The sequence below is a fragment of the Pseudorca crassidens genome, chromosome 21, assembly GCF_039906515.1.
Source record: "Pseudorca crassidens isolate mPseCra1 chromosome 21, mPseCra1.hap1, whole genome shotgun sequence".
In the NCBI taxonomy this organism is placed as follows: domain Eukaryota; kingdom Metazoa; phylum Chordata; class Mammalia; order Artiodactyla; family Delphinidae; genus Pseudorca; species Pseudorca crassidens.
This window is the reverse complement of record NC_090316.1, coordinates 26,037,294-26,064,067: the sequence shown is the minus strand read 5'-3', so window position 1 is coordinate 26,064,067 and position 26,774 is coordinate 26,037,294. Positions and strand designations below refer to the sequence as shown.

Below are 26,774 nucleotides of genomic sequence, written 5' to 3'. Positions count from 1 at the left end.
TTTTGTTTTACCTCACAACTTTTCTATCGTTCTCAGAAAAATAGTGTGAAAAAGTTCGTCTATATTTTCTGGACGCAAACCTCTCTTCAGTCTGGATTTCTGGGTTTCACTTATGGAAGTCATTGTTAGAAGTGTTCTTTTCTACCATAAACAACCCTTACTCTGTCAATCCACCTTTATTTCTCTGTACGTTCCTTAAGAATCTCATGGGCTGGTTTGTGGGATCCTTGCTGCTCCATGTCTACCATGTGTGTACATTTCTGTGATCTGCTAGGCAGATACCTTATCTAAAAAAGACGGGGGGGGGGCGGAGAATGAAGGTATTTTGTCAAAAGTTACTCTTGCTAAACTTCAGTATTCCCTTGAGTTGTGCACTTCTCAAGAAGTTATTACTTATTATTACTGCCCTTTGAAATTTTAAACATTTTTCACAGTTCTTTTCTTTGTAAGACATATTGTAAATGGAATACCTCAACAGGCTGTCATAATCTGTCCATTTAAATGCTATTTTAGGAAAGATGCAAACTAAGGGAGGGATTTAAAATCAAAAGTACATATAGGATATCTCACACAAATAACGGTTAGAAGGAAATGGAGCCCCGTCTCACTGGGGGAGATCCCAGAAGATCCCAAGTAGTCCTGTCCCCTGGACATGTCTCCCAATGCAGCAGAATCCCTCAGACAAAGCTTATGTTGTGCCAGGTTTAATGTGCTCTTAATATCAGAAGCCTGTGTTTCATGTGTATGGCATCACTGTGGGACCACAAAGGTGAGTCAGGAAGGAGTGCCTTCCCCACGAAGGTGCTTCCCTCAAGAAGAGGTAGAAGACATTCATAATAACTGTAATGAAAGATGAGAGCATCTCTTTCATTAGCGAATAGGCACTTGTTTAACACTTCCTGTCAGTGCAAATGCCTTTTTTTTTTTTTTTTTTTTGTGGTACGCGGGCCTCTCACTGTTGTGGCCTCTCCAGTTGCAGAGCACAGGCTCCGGACGCACAGACTCAGTGGCCATGGCTCACGGGCCCAGCCGCTCCGCGGCATGTGGGATCTTCCCGGACCAGGGCACGAACCCGCGTCCCCTGCATCGGCAGGCGGACTCTCAACCACTGCGCCACCAGGGAAGCACGCAAATGCCCTTTTATAGAAATACTTCCTTAGCACATTGGCCCTTGTGGTCCATGCTCTATTGTGATGTTTTGAGCTGTGTCATGGTTTGAACATGGCGGGGCAGATGGTTCCCTCTCTCTGTCATTTGAGCACTTATTGGCCAGGTGGCTCTTCCCCAGCCATTCAGAAGCGGCTGCATAACTTGAGCAGAGCTTCATGGATTTTGATAACCTAGTTTTTCTTGGCTTGCCTATCCTGTAGAATCCCTGCATATACTAGTCCCTTTCACAAAGTAGTGCCGCAGAAATAGTAACTCATGAATTAGCTAACTCTTCGTTGCTTTGGTGTCTCAGGGGACCTGCCTGCAGTTTTCGTCATAGTAACAACTTTTCAGATGAAGTCAAGCACTGGCCTCATACTTCATTATTTTACTGTAACAATATTAGTAGGTGCTTCATTTGTTTTATTGAATTACAGCAAATGGGTCAAGCATTTGAGAATCGGGTATTTAGGAACATCTGTCTAAAGCATCTGCTTTGTATTATTTTATATTATGGTCATAGGTGTTGGTGATCATTGGGCTGTAGTTTCCTCCTCGGGCTAATAGGATAACGGTATTTCCTGGCATCTTATTCCTAGTTGTTGAAATGGAGAAGTGAATAAATTAATGCCGTTTTAGTAATATATTCATAACTTTTAGAGGTGGGTGTTTAATTTCTTGAGAAAATCTATTTTTTTAGGAAGAGGAATGTAAAACATTTTACACCAAAATTTATTATTTCATTCGTTCATTATAGATACTTAGGATAAGGAATGGTGTATCTTATACAAACTCAACCTTCAATTCAATTGATATTTTAAAAAATTTATATCCCAGATTACAAGTAGGTAAGATATGGTGAAAATTGGATGTAGAAAATTTTTGCTGAATTTTGATTAAGTTTTTACTCTTGTTTATCAAACTGAAATAAAATGTTGGAAATGTAAAGGTATAAATTTCTTTAGAAATACAAGTGTGTTTGAGAAATTTATTGAGCACCACAGCATATGATCTGATGTAACTTTTAATTTTGTCAAAAAGGAAACAAACGCTCCTCTGGTTAAATTATTTGCTCTCCACGCCAAATACATGGCTGGTTAGTGGGCATTGCTGTTGATAACAGGGTGCTGTCTTTATTCTCAGATATATTTATCCCCACATTGTTAATATGAATTCACTTTGAATTATTTTTAGCAATGGTGATGGACTTAGAAAAGCCATCCACAATCTCACCTGTTTGCAGTCTTGGGCACAGATTTTAAAAGAATGGCAGTTGAATGTAAGGGTTAGTTTGTAACTGTGTAACTGTGAATGGAGTTATTAGCTCATGTGCACATCAAACTATGACACTTTAACCAGTGATGTAACTAACATACAAAAGTCATAGCAGTGTGCTTCAGATGAAAAGAAATATGCCTTCTGAGAATGCAAATTGCTACAAATAAGGATTGTCTCTTGATTAGACATGAGTGATGTCTTTATACTTAGCTTACATCCCAAGTTCTTTCAGCTCCAATTTCCTGATCTCAAGGTTTTGAAGGAGATAGAGCAATACTGATTTGCAGTAGCAAACTGTACATCAGAAATGGTTATTCTTTTAAGATATCCAGAAATGAATTTATGTTGTAGTTGGTGTTGGGTTTGAAAATAGTACAACAGTCTTCATGAAGTTTGAATGAAATGAAGAATGATATGACTTGATTCACCTTCACTAAAGAAGCAAGACTGAAAGAGAAAATGGGAGAGAGATACTCTACTTAATGCAAGAACTGGTCTTATCTCTGTTAAGACATGCTAATAACTGGAAACGATTAAATTTCATAGCACGGTAGTGTTTTTTTCAAAAAGCATACTCAGTAGAGTGAAATTATAACAATCACATTTATTGATTTCATACTGTTTTGTTTCTCTCTCTTTCTCTCTAATGATTTTGGTCTCCTTTTCTAGCTTTGAAGGGTACCATACTGCAGGCTAAATAATTATATGTCAAAAGAAATTCTTCATCAAAACTGTGTTGCTGTGGGAGGAGGTATTTAGTTTCTCCTCACTTGGGTGAACTACTGTCTCAGTCTCTCTGGCCATGACTTCCAGACTTCTCCATCTTCACTCATAAACACCCAGATATCCGTAATGCTCATGGCATTTTACAAAATCAAATGCAATTAACTTCTTCTGTGAGAGAATGTACAGTCTAAGCAGACAGGAACAGGGAATAAGGATTCCTAAAAATCAATTTTAAATGATTCTATGAAGGCTGCAATACTCATTCTCTCATTTTTTTGAAGGACTGTGGGAGTTAAGCTCTGTGGAACTGTGTGAGATAAAGATATTATAATGAACACAACTCAAACCAACACTTCATTATATTTTGATACTTTTCCTTGACATAAACCCAATAAATACATTGACCTAATATGTTCATGTTAAATTTTGAGAGAATCAGCCTCCTGAGGCCATGACAATGAAGTTGTGAGAGGAAAAAAATAGCTATTTATACTACATACGTCTCTTACGAAGTTAAACATACACTTAAAATGTTACCCAGCAATCCCACTTGTAGAGATTTCCACAAGAGAAATGAAAGCATATACTCAAAGACTTGAGTGTAAACATTCACAGGAGCCCTATTCTTACTAGCCCAAACCTGGAAACAGCCTTCAGGTTCACCAGTGGATGAACGGATAAATAAATTGTGGTATATCCATAAAATGCAATCAAAAGGAACAAGCTGCTAATACTCATGACATGGATGAATTTCACAAGCAATATGATAAGTGAAAGAAGCCAGTCATGACGACTACCTACTGGTGTGCTTCCATGTGTATGAAATGCTTGAAAAGGCATAATTGACAGAAAGCAGGACAGGGGCATGAAGAAATTACCTTATTTATTGGTTCTAATAATTACTCATTTAAATCTTTTCCCCCCACATAGAAAATGATCACTTATTCACTTTTATTGCTGTTATAATTTATTATAAACTATTTATAATGAAATTCACCAAATTTAAAAGTACAATATGATGAGTTTAGACAAATATATATATTTTTGAAGTTGATTTCAGTCACCCTCTTTTCTCTGTATGTAACTATTCATAAAAACCAGGTTGTTTATAGAGGTCTTCATCTGACTTTTGTATCTTGTATCTTTTATAAAAAAATTATTGGCCCATATAAATTGCTAATTAGATGTAGAGATTATGAGATCTAGGTTTTTTTTTTTTCTTAGTGGGGAGTAGAATTCATCATGGTTGGTGTTACAGTATCTCCCTCAGGCATACAATGTCCCATTTTTCTTTTTTATTATAGTAGTAGTCATTCATGATCATCATCTAGGTCATTTCATTAAGGATTACAAAATGATGAGAGCCTAATTATATTATTCCTTATTTATTTATTTGTTGGGATACTTCTATAAAGTGAAATTCCACACCGCCCAACTGCTACTTGTTATTTGCTTACCCTCAGCTCATATTGGAAAGATGAATAAATGTTAGATTATTTTCCTTTAAAAAAAAAACAAATTTCAAATGATGAGCTATGTCCTAGCATCTGTTAGAGATGACCAACAGAGTTGAGTTTGTTTGTTTAAGTATCACTGTGTGATCACGAATTTAAACATTATTGATATGTCATTGCAATTATTATTCTTATTGAACCTCACATCATCCTGTCTTGTGCGTATAGGAGCCTTTTTATATTGGCTCCTGAGGCCTTTGATCCCAATATTCTGATAGTTTCTTTCACTTTGGTCTGGAAAGATGTTCTTGATTTTTTTGTATAAGGTCTGGAATCAAACATTTCTCCAAGAAGCTCTGATTCTTTTTTAGCGAGAAGTGGTATTTAGAGATCACAATCTGTATGCATGAGTGTTTATTACAGTTGGGTTGGCAATTGTATATAGGTCTTTATCTTAATATATTTAAAATACTTAAATCTCCAGTAATTACAAAAGTGTGATATTGACACAAAAATGAAAGATCAGTGGAACTGAACATTGAAGAATATGCAGAAACACCTTGTCGAATTTTAAATGTGATAAAAGTGGCACTCCATATCATTAAGGAAAAAATGGATTATTCAATGAATGCTTGGGACATATCTTGGCCCATTTTAAAAGAAATGAAAGTGAATCTGTACCTTTTTCCTTTAATTCCAGATGGATCAGCAATTTAAATGTGAGAAGTTCAATCATAAACTCAATTAAATTAGCCATAAGACATTTAAAGCAATAACAGAGCACTAAAACTTGCTTTTCCCTAAGAGAATTTGCCACGCTGGGTGAACATCACCTTCCATCGTGTTCTTTTCATGGTCTCATGGAGACAAAGCCCAACTGCATAAAATTGGGACCCAAAAGGACCAAACCCTCGGTGTGAGAGGAGCTAGGATTAAACTCCTCCAGCCCTGCCACCCCAACATACCTGCCACTGCCGTCACCCACCAGAAAGAAGTAGGAAAAGTGACCTGTTTGGAGAAACAATGAGAAACCATTCTGACCTCTGAACATATCACCATCTGACACACCTTATATGGGTTTGCAGGCTGAGTTCACACTTACCTGGAAGGTCTGAGAAACTGCAAGCTAAACACTTACTTCGAGCTGTGGCAGGTGTAGAAAGTGGCAGGTGGCTGCACTGCCAGTTGCCTGGAAGTGCATATCCTCTCCGGAGAAACGCACCTGCACCTGTGTCTTCCACAGGTAGAGCTCTAAGGGTACAAACTCATAGCCAAAAATCACAAATTTACACAGAAACAAGGTCACATCAGTAAGAACCAGCAGAAAAAAACAGACAATAGAATCAGGTCTTCAAATGCTTCAGATTTTGTTGATTTTAGATACAGAATGTAAAATATGGGTGTTTAATATGTCAAGAAATAAAAAAGGAATTGAAAATATGAGTAAGAAAGATACTATGACTGTGAAATGACCAAGGATATATGGGAAAAGAACTAAGTAGAACTTCTGTAAATTAATCATATAATGGTTAAAATTCAAAGCTGCCAGAGGAAAAAAGATTATTTGCAAAGGTCTGACAGTTAGAGCGATACTCCTGACTATTCCGTAGTGATGACGAAAGGAAAATGATAAGGTAATACTTTCAGTGCTCTAAGAGAAAATAACCATCAACCAGAATTTTATACACAGGAAAACATCTTTCATGCATATGAATGAGATAAACATGTTTTCAGACAAAATTTGAAAGTAACTAATGGCACCAGAAGTTCTTCACCATTGGAAATACTAAAGAAAGCAGGAAAAGAGAGAAGAGAATAGAAAAGGCAAGCCAATGAAAAGTTTAATGTAAGATGGGTAAATTAAACCCAAATAATTAGAAATAAGTGTAATTGGATTAAATGTTCTAGTTTAAAAGGCAAAGATTTACAGACTGGTTTTGGAAAGAAAAATCTACCTATATGATGCTTATAAGGGACACCAGAAACAAAGATACAGAAGAGTTAAAAATAAAAGGATGGGTAAAAAAGATGCAACAATCAAATTCTAGTCAGAATAAAGCTAGTATTGGGACTTCCCTGGTGGTCCATTGGGTAGGACTCCGTGCTCCCCATGCAGGGGGCCCAGGTTCGATCCCTGGTCAGGGAACTAGATCCCGCATGCATGCTGCAACTAAGAGTCCACGGGCTGCAACTAAAGGTCCCGCATGCCGCAACGAAGATCCCATGTGCCACAGCTATGACCTGGCGCAGCCAAAATAAATTAAAAAAAAAAATAATAAAGCTAATATAGCTTTGTTAATTTTGGAATAGGTAGATTATAAGGCAAAATGCTTCACTAAGAAGAAAAAAGAGGGCAATGAATGTGTTAAAATATGAGCCCCCAAGTATAATTGAGCACAGTTACAACAACACCATGTTGAGTAAATGAAGCTAGACATAAAACAGTACATACTGTATGATTCCATTTATATAAAGTTCAACAAAGACAAAACCACTTATAGGGTCGGAAGTCAGGATAGTGGTTACTTTGGGGAGAAAGGAAGGGTTAGTAATTTGGTGGGGCACAGGAATGGCTTCTGGGACTTCTTGAACTTTTGACCTTCCCATGGGTGTTTTACCATTCATTTATTGAATGGTCTACTTAAGATTTTCTTTTTTCTTTTTTGTAGGTATGTTATACTCCTAAGTTTAAAAAACTTAGAGGCTACTTAATTTGGAGGAGAACCATACACTTCTAAATAATAATGGGTGCTCTTTGATAAAATTAGTGAGTAAAACGTTGAGAAAAGGGATATTTGTGTAGGCCTCACAGTATCTCCCCACAAATATGTATTACTTAGCTCTGGTGATTTTTAACATGTCCACTAATCTTTGATACTCCTCTCTTCTTGAGTATGGACTGGCCTGGTGATTATCTTCTAACAAGTAGAGTTTGGAAAGGGAAAAACAGTAAACTTAAAGTGAAGAAATCTAGGGATTTGCTACCATAACTAAGTGATTAAGTTTAACATCACCAGTGATGTCAGGTTGACAGCATGTACCCCGATATCATTCGATGAGAAGGACACATCACCTCTGTCATATTCTTCCTCCCAATCTATAACCTCAGTCTGATTATGAGAAAGCATCTAACAAACCCAAGGTACACTTCATGAAACATCTAACCTATTCAAAAGCAAACAGGTCATTAAAGATGAGAAAAGACTGAGGAAGTGTCACAAATTGGAGGAGTCTAGGGAGACATGACAAGTAAAGACAACATGGTCGGATCCTGGGGGATCCAAGTAAAGTCTGTAGTTTAGCTAATACTGTTAGTAGTGTCAGAAGAGAATTGGAGAAAAGTTTTAGCCTTGCATGCATATACTAGAAAATAAGAAAGTCTTAAAATTAATGAGCAGTGAATTCCATCTAAGAACAACAGAATAAATCTGAAGACAGTTGATGAAGGGAAATAAAATTAAGGGAAGATATTATTTAAATAATAAACATGGCTATAATAGAGGAGATCAACAAAAGCATAATTTAGTTCTTTGAAAGAATAATAGAATTGACAGGTGTCTGTCAGGATTGATAAGAGAGAAAAGAAACAAGTAAAAATATACAAGGAATGAAGAGATAAAACTCTAGATGCTTAAGAAATGACAGGACATTTTGAGTAAATTTATACTCTTACATTTTAATTTTGAGATGAGATGAATAAGTTATTACTAAGATATTGTTGACCAAAAATGACTCCAGATGAAAGAAAGAATCTGACCAGCCCTGTTACTATCAGTGAAATTCCAGATACACCCTGAAGATTAGGCTAATACAACCAAATTCTGACAAGATAATATGAGGGAAAAAATAAGCCAGCCATATTCATAAGCTTAGATACAAAAATCCTAAGCAAAATATTGGTAAACCAGATGCAGGAACATTCAAAAATAGTTTGTCAGGACCAAGTTGGGCTTATCCTAGATATGTACAGTCTAGGATTTGAAAATGAATTATTCACTACACTAACAGAGTAAACAGAAATCATTAATCATTCCAATTGATACAGAGAAAGCATTCTGATAAATTCAGCTTCTAGTCATGGTTTGTTTTTTTAAAAAATCAATCTAACTAAAAATAATTGCTGTATAACAGGGCATGAGAGATGAAGAAGGAGAGCTGGCTGTAGTTTTGTATAGAGTATTTAAGGTAAGTCTCATTGAGAAGGTGACATTTGAGCAGACGCTAGACAGAGGTGGTGAAGTTAGGTGAGGAAGAGCCGGTGTAAAGGTCCAGATGTTAGAGAAGGTCTGGGATCTTCAAAGAACAATAAGAAGTCAAATGTGGCCACAATATATGGAGAGAGAAAGTGAGAGCAGTAAGAGAGGAGGTGAGAGAGGTAACCTAGACAATGAGATGAAGACAGAATTCATAGGCCTTGGGGACCACTGTAGACTTCGGATGTTAATCTGAAATAGGAAGCCATTTGACCAGGTGTTTATCATTTGTATTAATAGTTGTTTTGCTAGTTTAAGTGATATATAATGATACCATGATTTTCAATTTTGTCTTTGTTAAGAGGTGATTTTTTTTTTTTTTGGTGACATTCTACCTTTTCTATTTCTGTTTACCAATTTATTTTTTGAATTTAACAGCTTTTTGAGAATTAATTCCCATACCACACAGTTCACCTGTTTAAAATGTACACTTCCGTGGGTTTTAGTGTATTTATTGTTGTATCCCCATCATCACAATCTAGTTTTAGAACATTTTCGTGTCCCCTAAAGGGAACCCTGTACTCCATTAGCTGTCACTGCCCATTCTGCACAACCATATCCTCTATCTCCAAAGCCCAAGCAACCACTATCTATTGTCTTCCTCTCTAGATTTGCCTATTCTGTTATACATTTTGTATAAATGGAATCATACAATATGTGGTCTTTTGTGAGCTTCTTTCACTTGGCATACTGCTTTCAAGGTTCATCCATGTTGTAGCATGTGTCAGTACTTCATTTCTTTTCATTGCTAAATAATATTCCATTGCACAGATACATCACATTTCATTTATTCATTCACCAGTTGGTGGGTATTTGGGTTGTTTCCACTTTTGAGTGATGATAAATAGAACCACTACAAACATTCCTGCACAGGTGTTTATGTGGATATAAGTTCTCATGTCTCTTGGGTTTATGCCTAGGAGCGGAATTTCTGGGTTATGTGGCAACTTATTGGTTTATTTAGCAGAAAGAGATCTAGAGTTGACCTTCCATATTTTTATCTATTATTTGTATATCAAGGTAGTATATTTCAAAAATGTTTCATATTTTTCTCAGTAGGTTTTGTTTTTTCCTTTTCACTGTTGTTAAACAGGAGTTTGGGATTTTTAAACATATATTCAATCATCTCGTTTCTGATGACAGAATCCATTTATTAGTCATCACAAGTGGTCCTAACAGCATCTGGGATTCTGTTTCCCGCTATTCTTTAGTAATGTCAAACATGTTTTTATTATTAATCCTCTGATGATCTGGAGCTGATTTCTCATTTTCTTTAAGGGTGACTTGAGAGAGGAGGCGGGTGGTGAGGATTTTTAGTGAGGTGGAAGCAGTGGTGATGAGGAAGATTTCCAGAAGAGCAAGATGACAGCTGCCCTTTGTCGGCTTTGCTTAGGGAGCTCCTGGCAAGACGACGGAGGGAGTGGTGAGAAGGGACAGTAGTCGTTAGTAAAATGTCACTGTGATCATTGTAACTTTAATGTTGCAAGGGTCACTTTTAGGGCAGATTTCTGAACCCTGCCTGTCTTGTGATCTTCCCAAGGTCCACACGTTCTGGAATTTACTTTTCCTTCATTGCCATCTTGTTTCTCCTTCTTTTAAAAGAAAACTTATTACACACTAGGATTGTAAGAGATGGTAAGAGGCTGTATGATTTCCAGTCGTGCTTATCACATTGAATCACTCTCTTTCTGGATTTCAGAACTAACTTTAAAGTCAATTCAAAATGTCAGTTGCTTTGGTGCAGTGGGTATAAAAGGCAGGGAATGTGCAAAAGTCGTGGGTCTCTCTGCCTCCGATTTGGGACTCTCGGGTTTGAGATTTGAGCCGTAGACATAGGTCTGGAAAATTAGATGGTTGGATCCAGCTGCAGAGAGTTCACCACGTATTGATATAAGGCAAAAACAGGCTCTAGGGCTTGTGAGGCTCTTCACATATTCAGCTTGGGTGGGATAGAAGAATACTGACATGGGGCTTCCCTGGTGGTGCAGTGGTTGAGAGTCCGCCTGCCAATGCAGGGGACACAGGTTCGTGCCCCGGTCCGGGAGGATCCCACATGCCGTGGAGCGGCTGGGCCCGTGAGCCATGGCCGCGGAGAGGCCACAACAGTGAGAGGCCCGCGTACCGAAAAGAAAAAAAAAAAAAAAAAAGAATACTGGCCTTTCTAAGGTAGAATAAGGGCCATAGGCTTTATTTAGGTCATTTTGCTACAGTTCTAGTTTGTCTTTGATCTTATATATATTATCATGCCATTAATAACTAAAACTTTTATAACTGTAGTTTTAAAACATTCTCCTGGGTTCTAGACCGCTCTCTGCTGCTTAGTAGCAGGGTAACCTTCAGCAGATTACTTACTTATTCTCTTTAGGTCTGAGATTCCTCACCTGTAAAATAAGAATTAAAACTGTATCCATCTACTAGAGTAGTTGTGAGGGTTGAAAGCACAGTACCTGGAATACCTGAAGTGCTTGGCCTTTTAGCTCTCACTGTTGTCTCCAAGTAGAGTCCACATTGTGTTAAACGTGCAAATCAGCATTAGCGTAACCCTTAGCTGGGATTTAAGGACATTTGTTTTCATGTTCTGTGTCCTACATTTGAAAGTGGGTTGGAGACTGAGAGTAGAAACAGTGATCCTCCAATAGCTAACGATGCCAAATGGTTCTCTGAGAAGAAAGGGTGTTGAACAGTTAAGACCAAACTCATAAAACCAGAAACAATCGGAAATAATGTTGGGTTGGAAATAGCAGTATCTGTTTTCACTTATCATTATAATAGAATCAAACTTTTTCATCCTTAACAAAATAAAATGCACATTGATATTTGGCAGCTGGAAATCATTCAGGTAATCCACTCAGAAGACTCCCCAAAATGAAAGCAGCGGCTTTCAGCCAACTGTAGGTAAAGTAAATGATGTGGAAGAAAACACAGGTGTTAGCCTCCTTTATCATTGTCACCCAACATACAATAAAATCTCACATCACTTAAGCAGAGAAGAGTCTGAATTGTCAAAAGTTAAATTTACAATGATCATTTTTGAAAGAAAGTAAATGGGTGTGTCATTGCGGCCCAAATGATTTTAAGTGGAGTGCCATTTTATGACCATGAGATACGCTAATTGTTTTAATTCAGTTGTGCCAAGAGGACTTGATAGTACCATTGTTTTTTTTTTTTTTTTTTTTTTTTGTCAACTGTGTTTTCAAAGGTAGAGACAGGTTTCAGCCCAGTTACTATTGATTTTTGGATTTCTGTTGTTATTCTTAAATAAAAATGTTAGTCTTTTTGGTGAAAAGCTTTTGAGAGTGCTGTCAGAAGTAGAATTACATGTGGAATGAGCTGTCGGTTACTGATGGCTCCTGACATGATGATAGTCTGATACTAAAACTGAAATGTCTTTACTGGACACTGTGAGTGAGCTTGTTGCTATGCATGAATATTAAAGCACCTTCAAGATCCTTCTCTCTGAGGGCAGCCCTCCTCCCCTGGCCTAAGTAGTCCTCTCCTCCTTTGGGTTCCAGTAACATTGTTTGTACCTCTCTTTTAGTTAGGAATTGGGCCTTGCAACACGATTCTTTCTATTTCCTTCTCCCTAATAAAATGTAAGTGCCTTAGGGCACAAACTGTTAGGCCTTCAGATTAACTTAACAGATAAATAATTGAACATTACTGTATCCAAAATATTGTGCCTCATGGTCTACAAATGTGTCACAACAGCCCTTGTCTTTGTCGTTTGGTTCCTCATAGGGCCTTGTCCCCCCGGTTACTGTTTTCCCAGTCTGTTCCACGATGCTCTCTGTTTTCCTCTGACTTCTCTGGCCTCTGCTTCGCAGTGTACTTTGTCTCTTTCTCTCGTTGACCTGTGAGCGATGCAGATGCCCAAGGTGTTCCTGAGCTGCCTTCCCTTCTCCGTACACACTCTCTAGTTGATCTCGTTTATCCTCGTGCATTTAGAACAGCATCCTCATGTCAGTGACTCTTTATTTTATATCTCTAGTCTAGTCTAGTCCTTATGTCAGTGACTCTTTATTTTATATCTCTAGCCTGGACACTTCAAGTCCACATACTCCACTTGCCTTGAAGTGCCGTGGGTGTCAGAAAAATAAATGTCTCACAGAAACCCTTTATCTCCCTCCCAGGAAATCACCTTCGCATACCCAGGATTTCGGAAGTGATCTTTGACACATCTTCTCCCTCACCCTCCACATTGAGTCCGCCACCAAGTCCTGTTGATTCTACCTCTAAAATGGATTTTTCCTATAGCACGGCCCGCGCGCCAGGCAGGATGGCCCCTTTGGGCCCCTCTGGTCCAAGCACCATAGAGTCTCCACAGTGATCTTTTAGAAGCATGAAGCAGCTCATGCCTTACAATCCCTCCGTGATTCTCATTGTTCTTAGGAGGAGATCTAGAAATCCTCAGCATGGCTTCAGGTTCTGTGTAATCAGGCCTCCTTTTGCATTCTCACCTCATTCCACACGCCACCTCTGTAATCCAGCAGTGACAGCGTTCTTTAAATCCCAGAGACTTGCTGAGTTTCCCCTCCCACAGTTTAGGGTTTGTCCACAGGCTCTACCCTGTGGGGACCCCTTCTATCAGTGAAGCCCACGAACCCTCTCATCTCCTCAACCCCTCAGGCTAAATTAGGTCCCGTCCCCCTTTTAGATTGTGAAGTATCCTGTGCTTTTCTTTTATATCACCTATGGCAGTTGGAAAGATTTATTTGGTTGGACAATTATTTGCTCCATACCAGGCCCCCTCGTTGTCCTGTAAGACACATAAGGGCAGTAGGTCTGTTTCATTCACACTTTCAGACCCAGGACTTGACACATTGCGCAGAATCAATAGGTGTTTGTGGAATGGGTAGAATAAATAGGAAGTAAAAGTGCAAAACACAGGGAAATACTATACAACAGGATGTGCTTAAAACTTAAGGCTATAACTCACTATATGGAAATAAGTTTCTGACACCCATGAGAATACCTTCAGTTTGTGACTGAACCAGGCTTGTGCCATTTTCCTGACCTGCCAAACCTTAGTATTCTTATTACCAAAGATAACAGGAAGAGAACAATTTGTATCAGTTTGACAACAAGTATTTATTGATCCCCTGCTGTACACCTGGTTTTATTTTACAAGCTTGGGGTACAGCTGGGTGATGCTTCTTACTTTCCCATGGGGGACAGACAGGAAACAAGGACAATTTCAGCTCTTGGAAAATGCTGCGAACTAAACAAAACAGACCAATGGCCTGGGTGCAGTGGCCAGAGAAGTGCTGTTTGCAAAGGTAACGTGGAGCTGAGGCTGAGTGACAGGGAGTCAGCTAGTGAAGAGCTGAGGGAAGGGCCTTTTAGCCGGGGGAACAGCACATGCCGAAGCCCTGAGGCTGGAACAGCCTGGCCTGTTTGGGGAACAGAGGGGTGGTCAGGGGTCCTGGAGAGTCAGGAAGGAAGGGCAAGCGCAGAGTCCGAGAGACCCTGGCTGACCATCCTGCCTTTCCCCGTAGTGGCTGTTTATCACAGAGCGCGGACGATCGCGATGTCCGGCTCATAGCAATGTTGCTACGTCCGATGATGAGAGGAAACTTGAGTAGTAATGCACATCGCTGATAATCTGCCTTCCATAGAACTTATGTCCAGGAGAAACTAGTCGAGTCAATGTCAAACTAGTGGCTGTGTTTATGTGTTTAATGGTTTACTAATAGATTACCTTTTTAAACTGTGTTGCTGATTCATATTTACATTGATTTCTCACAAAAGGTTAAAAAGCTGAAGCGAGAACTGTCACAGATGAAGCAAGAATTGCTCTATAAAGAACAAGGCTTTGCAACCTTGAAACAGTGAGTATGAAAATACTGAAATGGACTCTCGAATAATCCAAAGCCCCTGAACCGATACAAAGGAAAAAGAAGTATAGATTACATAAGAGTTTTCTCAAAGAGAAGTAGAATACGAAGTGCAAAGCTCTGCACCAAAAAAAAAAAAAAGCAAAAATCTTGGGAAAATCTATACACTTGAATAGGTGTGAAATGTTCACTAATCTTTGGCGAGCCAAGGAAACCAAAGTGAGAAACTTAGCTTCGTCTCTGGGCCTGCCAGCCTGCTCTCAGTTTGAGGCAGAGCCAGGAGATCGAGCCCAGGAAGGGCCTCCCCCTTCTCTCCGGAGGCTCGGCTCTGTAAGCCTGCGCCCGCCGAGCCCCGGGCTCGGGGCCTGTCCGCCTCTGGCAGCCCCAGGGGGACCTAATGCTGTCTGATCTCAGGGGGCAAGTCGGGGGTGTCTGCAGAGGGGCTGAGTGAGTGCCTCGGCTCCCGTGTTCCCTCTGCCCTTTCCTGCTCCATGCTGAAGTCTGCTGGACCCTGGCTCCAGCTCGAGCTGAGTCAAGTGAGAATGGAGATGACGGAAGGTAGCAGGATCTGGAAATCCCTGCCCCATTCCCAGCCCCTGGAAGCCACTGCTCTTCTGCTGACGAGGCCCAGACTAACTGAACCCCAGCAGGCACACCGAGACCTTCCAGCTCCTGCAGTGCCCACCCCAGGGTCTCCGATGCAGGGAAGCAGCGATGGTTCATCCAGCACACAACCCCAGGGAGGGTTGAAGACATCATCCCTTGAAAGGCATCCAGCTGCTTTTCCCTTCCCTCCTCCTTGCTGCCCGGTTCAGTGCCCCCCGTAGCAATGCAGGATTCATAGGGGCTTCCCTGATCGGCGGGTCTCATGTTCTTCCTTGTCTCCCTTAGCAGTATCCAAGGCAGCAAGGCGTTACCCCGTTAAAGATCCCACGTGTTCGCTGGCCAGGCCACATAAGCTGATTGTTCTGTGTGTTTGGTTGACGAGTTATATTTTGGGACCCCAGTCACTCCTCTTGACCACCAGCCACATGACTTTCATCTCAGACATTTGGTTTACTGGATCAGTTTTATTTTTGACACTCACCTCACGTGATCATGACCATGATATTCTTTCAGATGCTCCCATCCTGGTGGTTCTCTAACCTGACTGCATATTGGAATAATCTGAGGAGCTCTTAAAAATCCCTGTGTCTTGTCTCCAGCCCAAGTCAGATTCTGTGAGACCCCCATGTGGTTCTCAGGTCCAGCCCTGTTCAGAGAACCTCAGCTGGTTGCAGAGCGCCCCGAAAAACTCAACAGACCTGGAATCACCTAAATGTATTATTTAGTCAGTTGTACATCAGCATAACGGAGGGCTTTGTGGTGGGAGAACCACGAAGCGTTTAGCCACACGTTGCATACTTTTAAGGCACATGAAATTATAACTCATTCACCACTGGGATTAAAGGTTAGCCAAACTTGCTGTTTTTGTTATATTGATGTAACAATGCTGTATTGTTTCAAAGCAGTTTGCTTGCAAGCAATTTTTATAGGAATCCAAGGCATGTTTAAGAATCTGTCAATAACATTCCACAAGAAAACAATAGACATTTGTTGTAGAAATTCAGGCTTTCTCTTGCAGTGATTCTAATCCGCTGAACCAAGAGCAGAAAGATAGGATATCTAACATCAGATTCCTCTCGTAGATCAAAATAAAGCTATAGACAAAATAAAGCTGTTTTCATCCAGTTGTTCAACACCGTACTACTAGAAGATTGAATAATAATTGATTGAACCCAGAGACCATACTTTTCAAGAAACCGCATTCCTGGTACTATAAGGGGACTTTTTACTTGGGTTACGACAAAATATATTTCAGGAAAAGATTTATACAGAATCCCACTGCAGGATTCTGTAACTTTTCACTTATTCACAATAAAATGGAAAAAGTTTGTGGAATCTGGAATTAGAATGTAATTTAAACCCTGGTTTTTATTTTACTTGATGCAATAGTTTATGCTGGATGAATGAATGTAGTTTTATTCTTTACGTTATTCATTTCAGACTGTGGTCCCAAAGTTGACTTTGGCCTAAGCGATAGTGTAGCTTATGTGTAGGTGGATGCCAGGAAGAGAAGCATATTTCCGCTTTGCCACCTCCAGTGTTCACTCAAAACTGGAAAATGGAAAGTGCTGAAACACCCAGCAAGCCAAGAGTATATACAGAATCTATGAAAGTTTGGCTCAGGGGGTACACATTTTCCAGGGAAGGCATGCATGGTAAGATATAGGGAAAAAATTAACTATAGGGTACCCAGAAACCAAAAACAATGTTTCTTTAATTTTTAAGGGATGAAAGTAAAATTGTATTTCTCAAGAACAAAAAGCACAGTACGTACTTCGTTTTAAAAAAAAAAAAGTCAGCAACTTATGCTGATACTTTATTTTATGGTCAGTTAGGGTCAAAAGAGAGAAAAAGGGGGAGATGAAAAGTGGAGGAGAAAAAGGAAAAACGTGGAGGTAGAGGGCAAAAGCAATAGTTAAAGTAAAGTAGAAATGTTCGGAAAAGGGGAAAGAAAGACCAAAAGGGGTTCCCTGGCGAATGCTGCATGGAGGTGGTTCTTGTCGTATTTAACATTTGATTGAGCAGTGGCTGTCCGAGAAATTCTCATCTATTTTTAAAGCTCTCTGACATTTAAATTAGCAGTCTTGAAGTAGCCCTGCTTTTATTTTTCAATATTAAAGTTTATTTCTGAAAACTACTCACTGGCTTTTATTTTCAAATGTCAAAGTTGATTTCTGAATTAAAGATTTGTTTCACTATTAAATTCTGAAGGTTTTATACAAATCGGAAGAAATTACTTGGGCTTTAGAAACTGCCTTTGACAGTTTGAGATGCCTATATTACTAGCTGTTTCATGAAATCTCACAGATTCTTTTTCTTATTAAAATAAGCTTTTTGCCTCAACTAAGTGAGTAGATACACACTTAAAGGTGTCAGCAATTTCATTGATAAAGCCCTCCTGAAATAAATATAATCAACCAATATTCAAACTACTTCTGGGGTTCTTATCAAATATTCTAAATGTAATAGTCATAAGAGCCCCAGGCCTAAGTCTTTCATGTTGAGGACAGTTGTGCTACTTAGCTAAGTGTTTATGCAATTTACAAGCTAAATTTGCATAGACTTTCTGGTCTCAGTTTCTTTTTTGGAAGAAGCATGACTAGGTAATCTCTAGGGTCCCTTCCCATCACAAATACTCTGTGTATGTGTGTGCACGCGCATGCGTATATGTTTAATTCAGTGACTTCATTGGTTATACTTTTTTATAGAATGACCTTATGATAAAATTAATTTTATTCTCTTGGGTTCTTTAAGACTTTAATTATTTGTTCAGCATCGTAAAATATTTTCTAAAATGGTACTTGTTATCTACAAGTACTATTTTAGTTATCAAGTTATCTACAAACTGCACTTGTTTGGGTAAACTTTGGAAGAGTGAATAAGATAATAATTGTGTTAGTTTTTTTTTTCTTTTCAGACTATGCCCTTCACGTTGAAATAAATACAAATTATTAAGTGTTTTAAACCAAATTAGGTCAGAGCCAGTTTTCTGTGATTTAGTAGGTGCCATAACTCTGGAGAGTCTGTGGATAAGACAAGGATATGTCTGAGAACGCATGTAATAGCGTCGTTGGCTGATGGGCAGAGATGTGGCTTGTGTCCCCGAAGGGAAGCCCAGGCTCTTTCCTAATGAGTCCCAGGCAGCATAGGTGGTGGGGAGAAACAGGAGAGTGATGGTGAAGAAAATGTTGAACCGTTTTCTTTTTTCATTAGGTAATTTGGTTGGGCCGTTCGACCACAAAGATTAGGTTACATGAAATCCTCTGACACAGGGTGACCCTATGAACTGTAAGGACATTTGGTGAGCAGATCTGCAGGGGCAGTAAATAAGCTCATCGGGGAGCTCTTTATTCAACATTGGTGGACAAATGAACACATCTGCTGCCCCCTTGTTCCTAGATTTGAACTCATTCAGCAAGGCGAGCAATTTATCTTGACTCATAACTGTCGTAAAAGAAGAATACATTTCATATATCTAAAAAGAAATAAGAAACTAACCAAGCAATCCAAATATTACAGGATAGTCACTAGTATAAATAAAAATCACTACCCTTTATTAAAGGTCACCAAGCTGTAGGCACTGTGCTAGGTTTTGCACAGACATCGCAGCATGTGAAATTAGGTGGCAGTGATGAATCCTGAGGTTCCTGTGCTCGCCCGGTTTATTGGCATTTCTGTCCTTCTGCTTCCCCGTGTCCTGAACCTTTGTCAGGATCAGCACGAGATGAGGTTTGAGTTCAGCCAGCAGTGGGATCACCCAAACAGACTGAAAGCAAAAAGCCTGAGCCTGAAGGTGATGACAGTGGACTGGGGGATGGAGTGGGGGATGGAAGGGCTCTCAGCTCCAAGTGATCAGAAGAGAAAGGAGAGAGCTTCATCAGCTTGAAACTGGTGTGTGTGAGTCACGTAGTAAAAATTAGCCAAGACAACCCCAAACCCAATTCCTATCTCTTTAACTTGTATGTTCGGTTATTCTTTGATTTTTCTTTTTTCCTTTCCTCTTTTAACAGAATTGATAAAAAAATGTCTGGAGGCCAGAGTGGCTATGAACTTAGTGAAGCCAAAGCCATCCTAACTGAACTGAAGTCTATCAGAAAGGCTATTAGCTCAGGAGAAAAAGAAAAACAAGATCTGATGCAGGTATGTGTTGGAACATTTTTTCAAGTCACGCTGCTACCTTCTTGGGCCTCAGAAGCTTTCCTTGAGGCAGAAGTTCTCCATCGGAGTCTGGAAGGCCCTTTACCACCACACAAACCCCACTTCTGCCCCATCCATATGGAATTTGGTCCCGTAGGAGATTGTTACAGGCACTGAGCCAGCCACCTGCCTTGGAAGAAAACGGATTGGTTCCAAGGTTCTGATATGCTTATTTGAAGGCAGACTTTGGATGACCTTTGAGACAGGGGCTGCTGGATCCTGGAGCCCATCTAAGGAGATTAGCATCTTGGTGCACCCTGTAACTCACTGCAAACTTCATGTGGCGCCCTGATAAGCAGGGTTATCTAACTCAGTGGTCCTCAGCCTAGGGTACAGAAAGGGTATGTCACCTGCTGTCAGTAAGTAGATGAGGTGCCTTGAGGAGAGGGGGAAGGGGTGTGAGGAACTTAGAAAAGCCATTCCCCACCCCAGGACATTCCGAGGTGCTAGCTGGGGGTGGCAGGGAGAACGCTGACCCAGCTGGGGGACATCTGTGTAGTCACCCTGGGAGAGATGCTAATGGCAGTAGACCCCCTTGTTACACCTGTACACTTCTCACCTTATGGGTCTGAGCTCCAGTGACCCAGCCTTATATGTAGAGAAAACAACCATTCAGTGATCAATATTCTGCATGTTGAGTATCTATATTTAGCAGATACAGTCAAGTTTTTTAAAGAGATATCTCTTCCTCCTCTTCCCTCCCTTCCATCTCGTAATTATCACAAGCACTGAGAAGTCTTTGTAATATTTTAGACGTTTGGAGTTCTTTATCTAGCTGGGTGAGGATTTAGTCTGTGTCTTTCAAAAAATGTTAGAGCCCGTGGTAAGCAGAACCTCTGCATTTAAGTACCAAATTCAGCTACTTCATGTCAGTTTCCAAAATACTGGTTGAATGTGGGTGAATATTGTTGAACCCATATAATTTTGCATTTGGGGAATTCTGAAATAACTTGCAAGAAGCGATCAAATAGAAAAGACTGACTTAAAATACTGACTTTGTGCCAGGCAGTCTTCTGCCTGCCTTGCATAGAAATACTTCATTTAATTCTCACAATAGCCTAAAGATAGGCTCTGTTATTATCCTCAACCCGTAGACAAGAAAACATCAGTGTGGAGAAGTTGTTACTTGGTAAAAGTCACACAGCAGGTAAGTGGCAGGACTGAGGTTCAAACCCAGGCAGTCTTGCTCTAGAATATGTGGTTCTAACGAATGTGTAACACATACAGAACTTCACTTGGATGTACTTTTTGTTGTTCTGCAATGATCCTGCCAATTAAATCAGTCATTCCTGAAAAGCACAAAATAAGTCCTTTGAAAAAAGTTAATGGAACTTGAACAGAGTTAAATTGGAACCTCATAATTTAGCAATTTCAGGTCCTCTTTGATTCTTTCTGTAAACTTTGGATTTATACATAGGCCAGATTAAATTTAAAAGCTAGATTCCTTTTTAATTACTAAAATATAAAAAATAATTAATAAATACAGGAATCAACAGTAGAGCAGAAAGGGACATTAGTTATCTTCTATGACTTTTGAACCTCTTTGGCTATGACCCAGAGTAAGAAATACGTATATTTTGCATCAAAACCCAGTAATACAAATGTCTTTAACCATAGATACACACACCAAATTTCACAGAAATATGCCTGCTTTTAATACTAGTAATATACTTTGATTTTACTTTCTAGTCTCTTCTATTTCATTTAAAAACATACTAGTCATCGGGGCTTCCCTGGTGGTGCAGTGGTTGAGAGTTCGCCTGCCGATGCAGGGGACACGGGTTCGTGCCCCGGTCCGGGAAGATCCCACATGCCGCGGAGCGGCTGGGCCCATGCGCCATGGCCGCTGAGCCTGTGCGTCCGGAGCCTGTGCTCTACAACAGGAGAGGCCACAACAGTGAGAGGCCCGCGTACCGAAAAAAAAAAAAAACATACTAGTCATGACCTACTAAATTGATTGAGTGCATGGTCATAGGTTTGAAAAATGTACATCTTTTCACCGTTTGCATGAAAAAATAGAAAAGACTTGTCCAAAGTCCCTGAGAGGTTTCTTCGTTCTTTTCTATAATATATTATGTGATGTGACCATTTAAGTTTTATCCCTCATGCATATACATTTTGTATAAATATGCCTTTGAAAGAAAATAGAGAAGGTTAGGTAAAAAAAAAATCAGATCTCTGATATTTCTAATTTCTTATCGTGAGAATTTTAAATATCAGGATGAAATCCTGGCTCTTCTTAAAGTTGATAATAATGAGCTTCTTACATTTTTATTAGTGTTTTGTACGGGGGTTCTTTGGTAGCAATTTAAATTTTTTCCTTTTTAATACTCTCACTGACTCACATCCTCCCTCTAAAGTAAACTCACCCTATGAAAACCCGGGTGCCGACACCAGTCACGTTCACTTGTGATTAGGCACTTTCCCAAACCAAACATCACTGCAGGTACTGAGTGACTGTGGCTTCTGGGCCTCCATTCCTAATCTCTGACATCTATGTGAGCTAAATAATCTCCTGGATCCTGTCCAGATGTCAAATGGCATAACTGTAGAGGTCTTCTAGGTAGGAAGTGTGCCTGCTTTAGGTATCCTATGCTTCCATAATTCCTACTGCATAAAGTGGGTAGTTCTTATTAAAACAGACTTCTTTTTAACAGAATTTTAAAAATAAGAAATGCATGTATTAAATATAAAGATACCATTAGTCACAGGGTGAATAATTCCCAGGCTGTCTTGGGAAAGATAAGATAACCTGTTTAATATGATCTTACATATTTTCAAAGTCCTGTGTGTATGTGCAAAAATTATATTCTACTCTTATTTTTTTCAAGAATTTAAAGTGATAAGTACCTACTAAGATAAAGTAGTTGTTTTTTCCATTGAGATTAGCTTAATTTTACCTGGTGGGGAAGTTTCATGCTCTTAAATGTTCAGCTTTATGAAGTACTTTGTATTTCCTGAACAGAGTCTTGCTAAGCTGCAGGAGCGGTTTCACTTGGACCAGAGCATTGGCAGATCTGAGCCAGACTTGAGATCCAGTCCTGTGAACTCTCATTTATCTCTCTCCAGACAGACCCTGGATGCCGGGTCACAAACAAGCATTTCCGGGGATGTAAGTTATCCACGTGGAAGGGTTGGCCCCGGCACTGTCCTGACGGGCCCTGATTACAATACCGATGGCAAATGGAACGGGGGCCAGGAAGGTGGTGCAGATTCCAGCTGTGTGCATTCAGCATTTCATACTCATAAGATTGGATTTAAAAATCTTAACCTTATCTTTTCTGCCAAGGTGCCAAAGTATATCAGAATTTGTCCATATAAATAGCTTTGTTCAAACTTTCTCATACTGTATTTATTCAGAGACTCTATTGAAAGGCAAGAGACACATGAAAATTTGAGTTTTTCCTATTAAGTTTAGAGTCTTAGACATTAAGGTCCTTCCAAATAAACATTAAGGCTAATGAGAAACAAATATATGCCTTTAAAAACTAACCACAAAATTTGTTTTTATAAATCTGAACTTGATTATATTAAAACATTTGATTGGTGGTTTATACCTGGCATTTGAAAATATTTAATGTGGCTTGAATATTATTACCAGCTTGTATTCTACCTTTTGGGACACCATTAGTAGATATTTACTTTTCAATAAGTTCCAGTTATTTTTGTGTTCTCTATGCTTCTTTGAATTCTGTGCTATGAAAGTATAACAGGTAGAGATCAACAGTAGGGCTTACCTGTTTGAAAAATTTAATTTTTGAAGTAATTTATTTTATGTTTATGCATTTGAAAGTTAGATGATGGAAATTTTGGCTCATAGAGACAAGGAAATTAGTTCCAGTTCATAAATTTTATTGACCTGTACACCCTTCATAAACTCTTAGATACCAGAAACATTTACCTGATATTTTTTATCTTGAATTTAATGTGTGGAGAAAAGGACGTTAAAGTCTTTGAAAAACAGACAAGCTTGTATTAAAAAGAAATGTTTTGTCCCTACTGAGACTATAAAGTAAATGCCTTTTCAAACTGGTGTTCCCATCTTCTTTAGCTTTGCAATTACTTGCACTTCCTAGAAACAAAAGCAGTTTACTTCATTCATTTGCAGAGTTAATTGACTTTTTCCCTTTTGTTTTTTACTAGATCGGAGTGAGAAGTAGATCAAATTTGGCTGAAAAGGTCAGGCTGAGCCTCCAGTATGAAGAAGCCAAAAGAAGGTAACAGCAGGGGAGCTGGGTAGCGGTCAGTGGGTAGCGGTCAGTGGGTAGCGGTCAGTGGGTAGTCAGCTGGCTCACCCGGGTTTCCTTTTCCAGAATTCATCTTTACTCACGTAGGGACGTCTGCTGGGCGCTCGCCACCGTTCTTACCCAGGTCACCCTTCAGATCTTAGAATATAAGGGTTACGGGGTCCCCTCCCCTGAAAGCTGAAGAACAAGGAGAATTAATGAGAAGGGCGGGAATGAAACTTCCCCCTTCATTCTGGAAGAAAGAAGCTTTGAGCTTGTACGGTACTTCCTTACTCACAATTCAAAGTGTGGAGGTTGGTTTCTCAGATAGAAATGTGATACCGTGGCTCAGGTGCGGGGCTTGGTAGCAGCTGAGGAGTCTGAAGGTAAAGAGCTTCAAGCATCTTCCTTGGCTTGAAGGGAAGAGCCCCTGCTGACGTCCTGGAGGATGCTGAGCTGTCTGCTGTGTCACTCGCTTCAGGGAGTGTTTCCCTCCTTGACCCTCTCAATTCTTCTTCAGCCCTGCCTCGATAACTTTTTCTTACCTTGTGACTCTGCTGGGGAAGGCCTGGGAGACTCCTCTGTCCTTGCCTCGGTGACAGACTCAGCTGGTTATCATAATGTAGGAACTGAATTTGTTCTGAGAGAGAGGGTCATACTGATACATTTCATTATTTTCCTTTTAAGAGTGTAAAAACGCTGCTGTTTTATTATTTAGGAAGGCATTGGGTGACAAACCTGCATTATCATGAACGTGAACAGTTCGGCTGAGAACATACTGGAGCATCGTGGCTTCCCACCACAAGGAAGCCCGTAAGATGGATACTGGAATACATCCATTATTATTGGTGACGATGAGAATTTAAAAGTCACTGGCCAGAGTTCTTAGAGGTTGTCTGGCTTTAACAGAGCCTCTATTTGATCTGCCTAAATATAATATTTGCCTCTGGGTAGCCTCTGTTACTAATATTAATATTACTTGGTTCTTTGATTTACTGAAAGAACCCGAAGCTTTGTTCCATAAATCATTAACCATGTGAGCTTGAGCAGGTCACTTAGTCTCTCTGAGCAACATTGCACTCGGCTAATTTTAATGCCTATAAAATTTCCCAGGTAGATTATAAATGGCTTGAGGGTAGGAAACATTTTGTTTACTGTATTGTCTGCTTCTCACATGCCAGGCTGATGCTTTGCCCTCAGTAAGGACTGAGAATTGCTCTGTGCTTTTGTGGCCCAGTGATGTGGAAGCCTGTTTGGGGCCCTCTGGCTATAAGCACGCCAGTTCCTGAGCTGCCAGAACTCCTAGGTTCTGACGTAAACAAAGCCAGGATCTGGTGTTCTGGTGTCTGGTTTTCTGAAGGAGAATGGCCATAACTCAGAGTTAATCTTGGGGACCAGGCCTCATGCCCCGGGGCCCTTGGGGTTTGACGCGACTTCCCTTGGGCCAGCTTGAGCTTCTGCTTTACTTTGGCTCCATGTGGAGCTTACGCAGCACTTCTCCTCCTAGGTGGTCCCGGAAACTTTCATGTTTTCTTGCCCAGAAAGCTATTTCCAAATAAAATTCAAGACCTGCCTAATGCCTGATCCCACAAGTAATAGATGCTGTTCTTTCCTTCACTACATCGTTGCTGTCAGTTCAATCGGTTAATTCAGTCACATCAAAACTTAAGACATTAGTTCTTTCCCATTTGGTTGCATTGCTGTTCTATTACCATTTGGGGTTTTATTTTAAAGTTACTAGCGATTCTGACGAGAAGGTAAGTCTCAAGCGTTTATGCATACGTTGAAAACGCTTTTTCTTCCTCAATTCTGAGTAAGACGCGGGTTGTGTTCTCCTGAAACCGGTTTTCTCCTCCAGCTTTTGTTTTACGTGCTTAATGAAGCTAATAATGTCTTGCTTAATTTTCCAGTACGTTGGGACAGTTGTTTATGGTTTTGTGGTTAAAGCTGACGAGTAGCTGATGTTACATCTGTCATAAGTGCAGACGATGGGGGAACATCCGAAGGACATTATATATGCAGTGCAGTTTAAGATGGCAATTTTATTTTTAACTCATACGAGGAACTTCAGGCAGAAGAATGTGGAACTACTTCCCTTTTTGTCCTGACAACATTTTTTGTTTCGCTTTGGTTTATTTATTTATTTATTTATGGCTGTGTTGGGTCTTCCTTGCTGCACGCATGCCTTCTCTAGTTGCAGCGAGCGGGGGCTACTCTTTGTTGCGGTGCGCGGGCTTCTCATTGCGGTGGCTTCTCGTTGCGGAGCACGGCCTCTAGGTGCACGGGCTTCAGTAGTTGTGGCACGTGGGCTCAGTAGTTGTGGTGCGCGGGCTCTAGAGTGCAGGCTCGGTAGTTGTGGCGCACGGGCTTAGCTGCTCCGCGGCATGTGGGATCTTCCCGGACCAGGGCTCGAACCCACGTCCCCTGCATTGGCAGGCGGATTCTTAACCACTGCACCACCAGGGAGGTCCCCTGACAACGTTTCTTGTTCAACTTTTTCTTCTCTTCAACAGCTTTTTACATCAGAAAGGGGAGGAAAACGTCCCCCCTTCTCTATCTGTTTTTCATTTTTCTAGTGTGCGCTGTAACAATACGCAGAGTAATCATGCAACATTTTTTAATAGGAACATGGATTCTTCGTGCCAACATCAGTTGTGTTCATAGTTTACCTTGATCTTGTGCTTATGGTCAAAACAGCCAAGTGCCATTTCCCTTGTGAACAATCCCGATCGTCCTCACAGCGCCACAGAGCAAGTTACTTGATTCGGGTGGTCATTCTTATTGAATCAGGAGTTAACTTGACCATTGAGTACGAAGCTCTAGAAGCAGTGACATCTGGGGTCAGCAAAATTATGAAACCGGTGAAGGTTCCCTTTGCTGCGTTTTCCTCCTCCCGCCCCTCCCGGGCCCGTCGCTTCAGCACCTGTTGTCACTCCAGTGGGCCCTGGGTGCTGCTGATAAGTGTGTTCAGAGGAGAGCCAGGTCAGTGCCGTGTGTACAGGGCCAGCCCAGTGAGCGCCCCATGTATGCTGTAGACTCCATGCAGACCCC

The 26,774-nt window shown here is 40.2% G+C and overlaps 1 protein-coding gene across 4 annotated transcripts in view; it reads left to right on the top strand.

The window, feature by feature from the left end:
• The window catches only part of WWC2 (WW and C2 domain containing 2), a 166,756-nt gene that overhangs the window by 100,620 nt on the left and 39,362 nt on the right, over window positions 1–26,774 (top strand). For all 4 annotated transcript variants that reach the window (XM_067721811.1, XM_067721812.1, XM_067721813.1 and 1 more), the window contains 4 exons: window positions 14,609–14,688; window positions 19,311–19,440; window positions 22,463–22,609; window positions 23,641–23,714. In XM_067721811.1, the coding sequence (XP_067577912.1) occupies window positions 14,609–14,688; window positions 19,311–19,440; window positions 22,463–22,609; window positions 23,641–23,714 (431 nt within the window). The remainder of the gene's footprint in view (window positions 1–14,608; window positions 14,689–19,310; window positions 19,441–22,462; window positions 22,610–23,640; window positions 23,715–26,774) is intronic.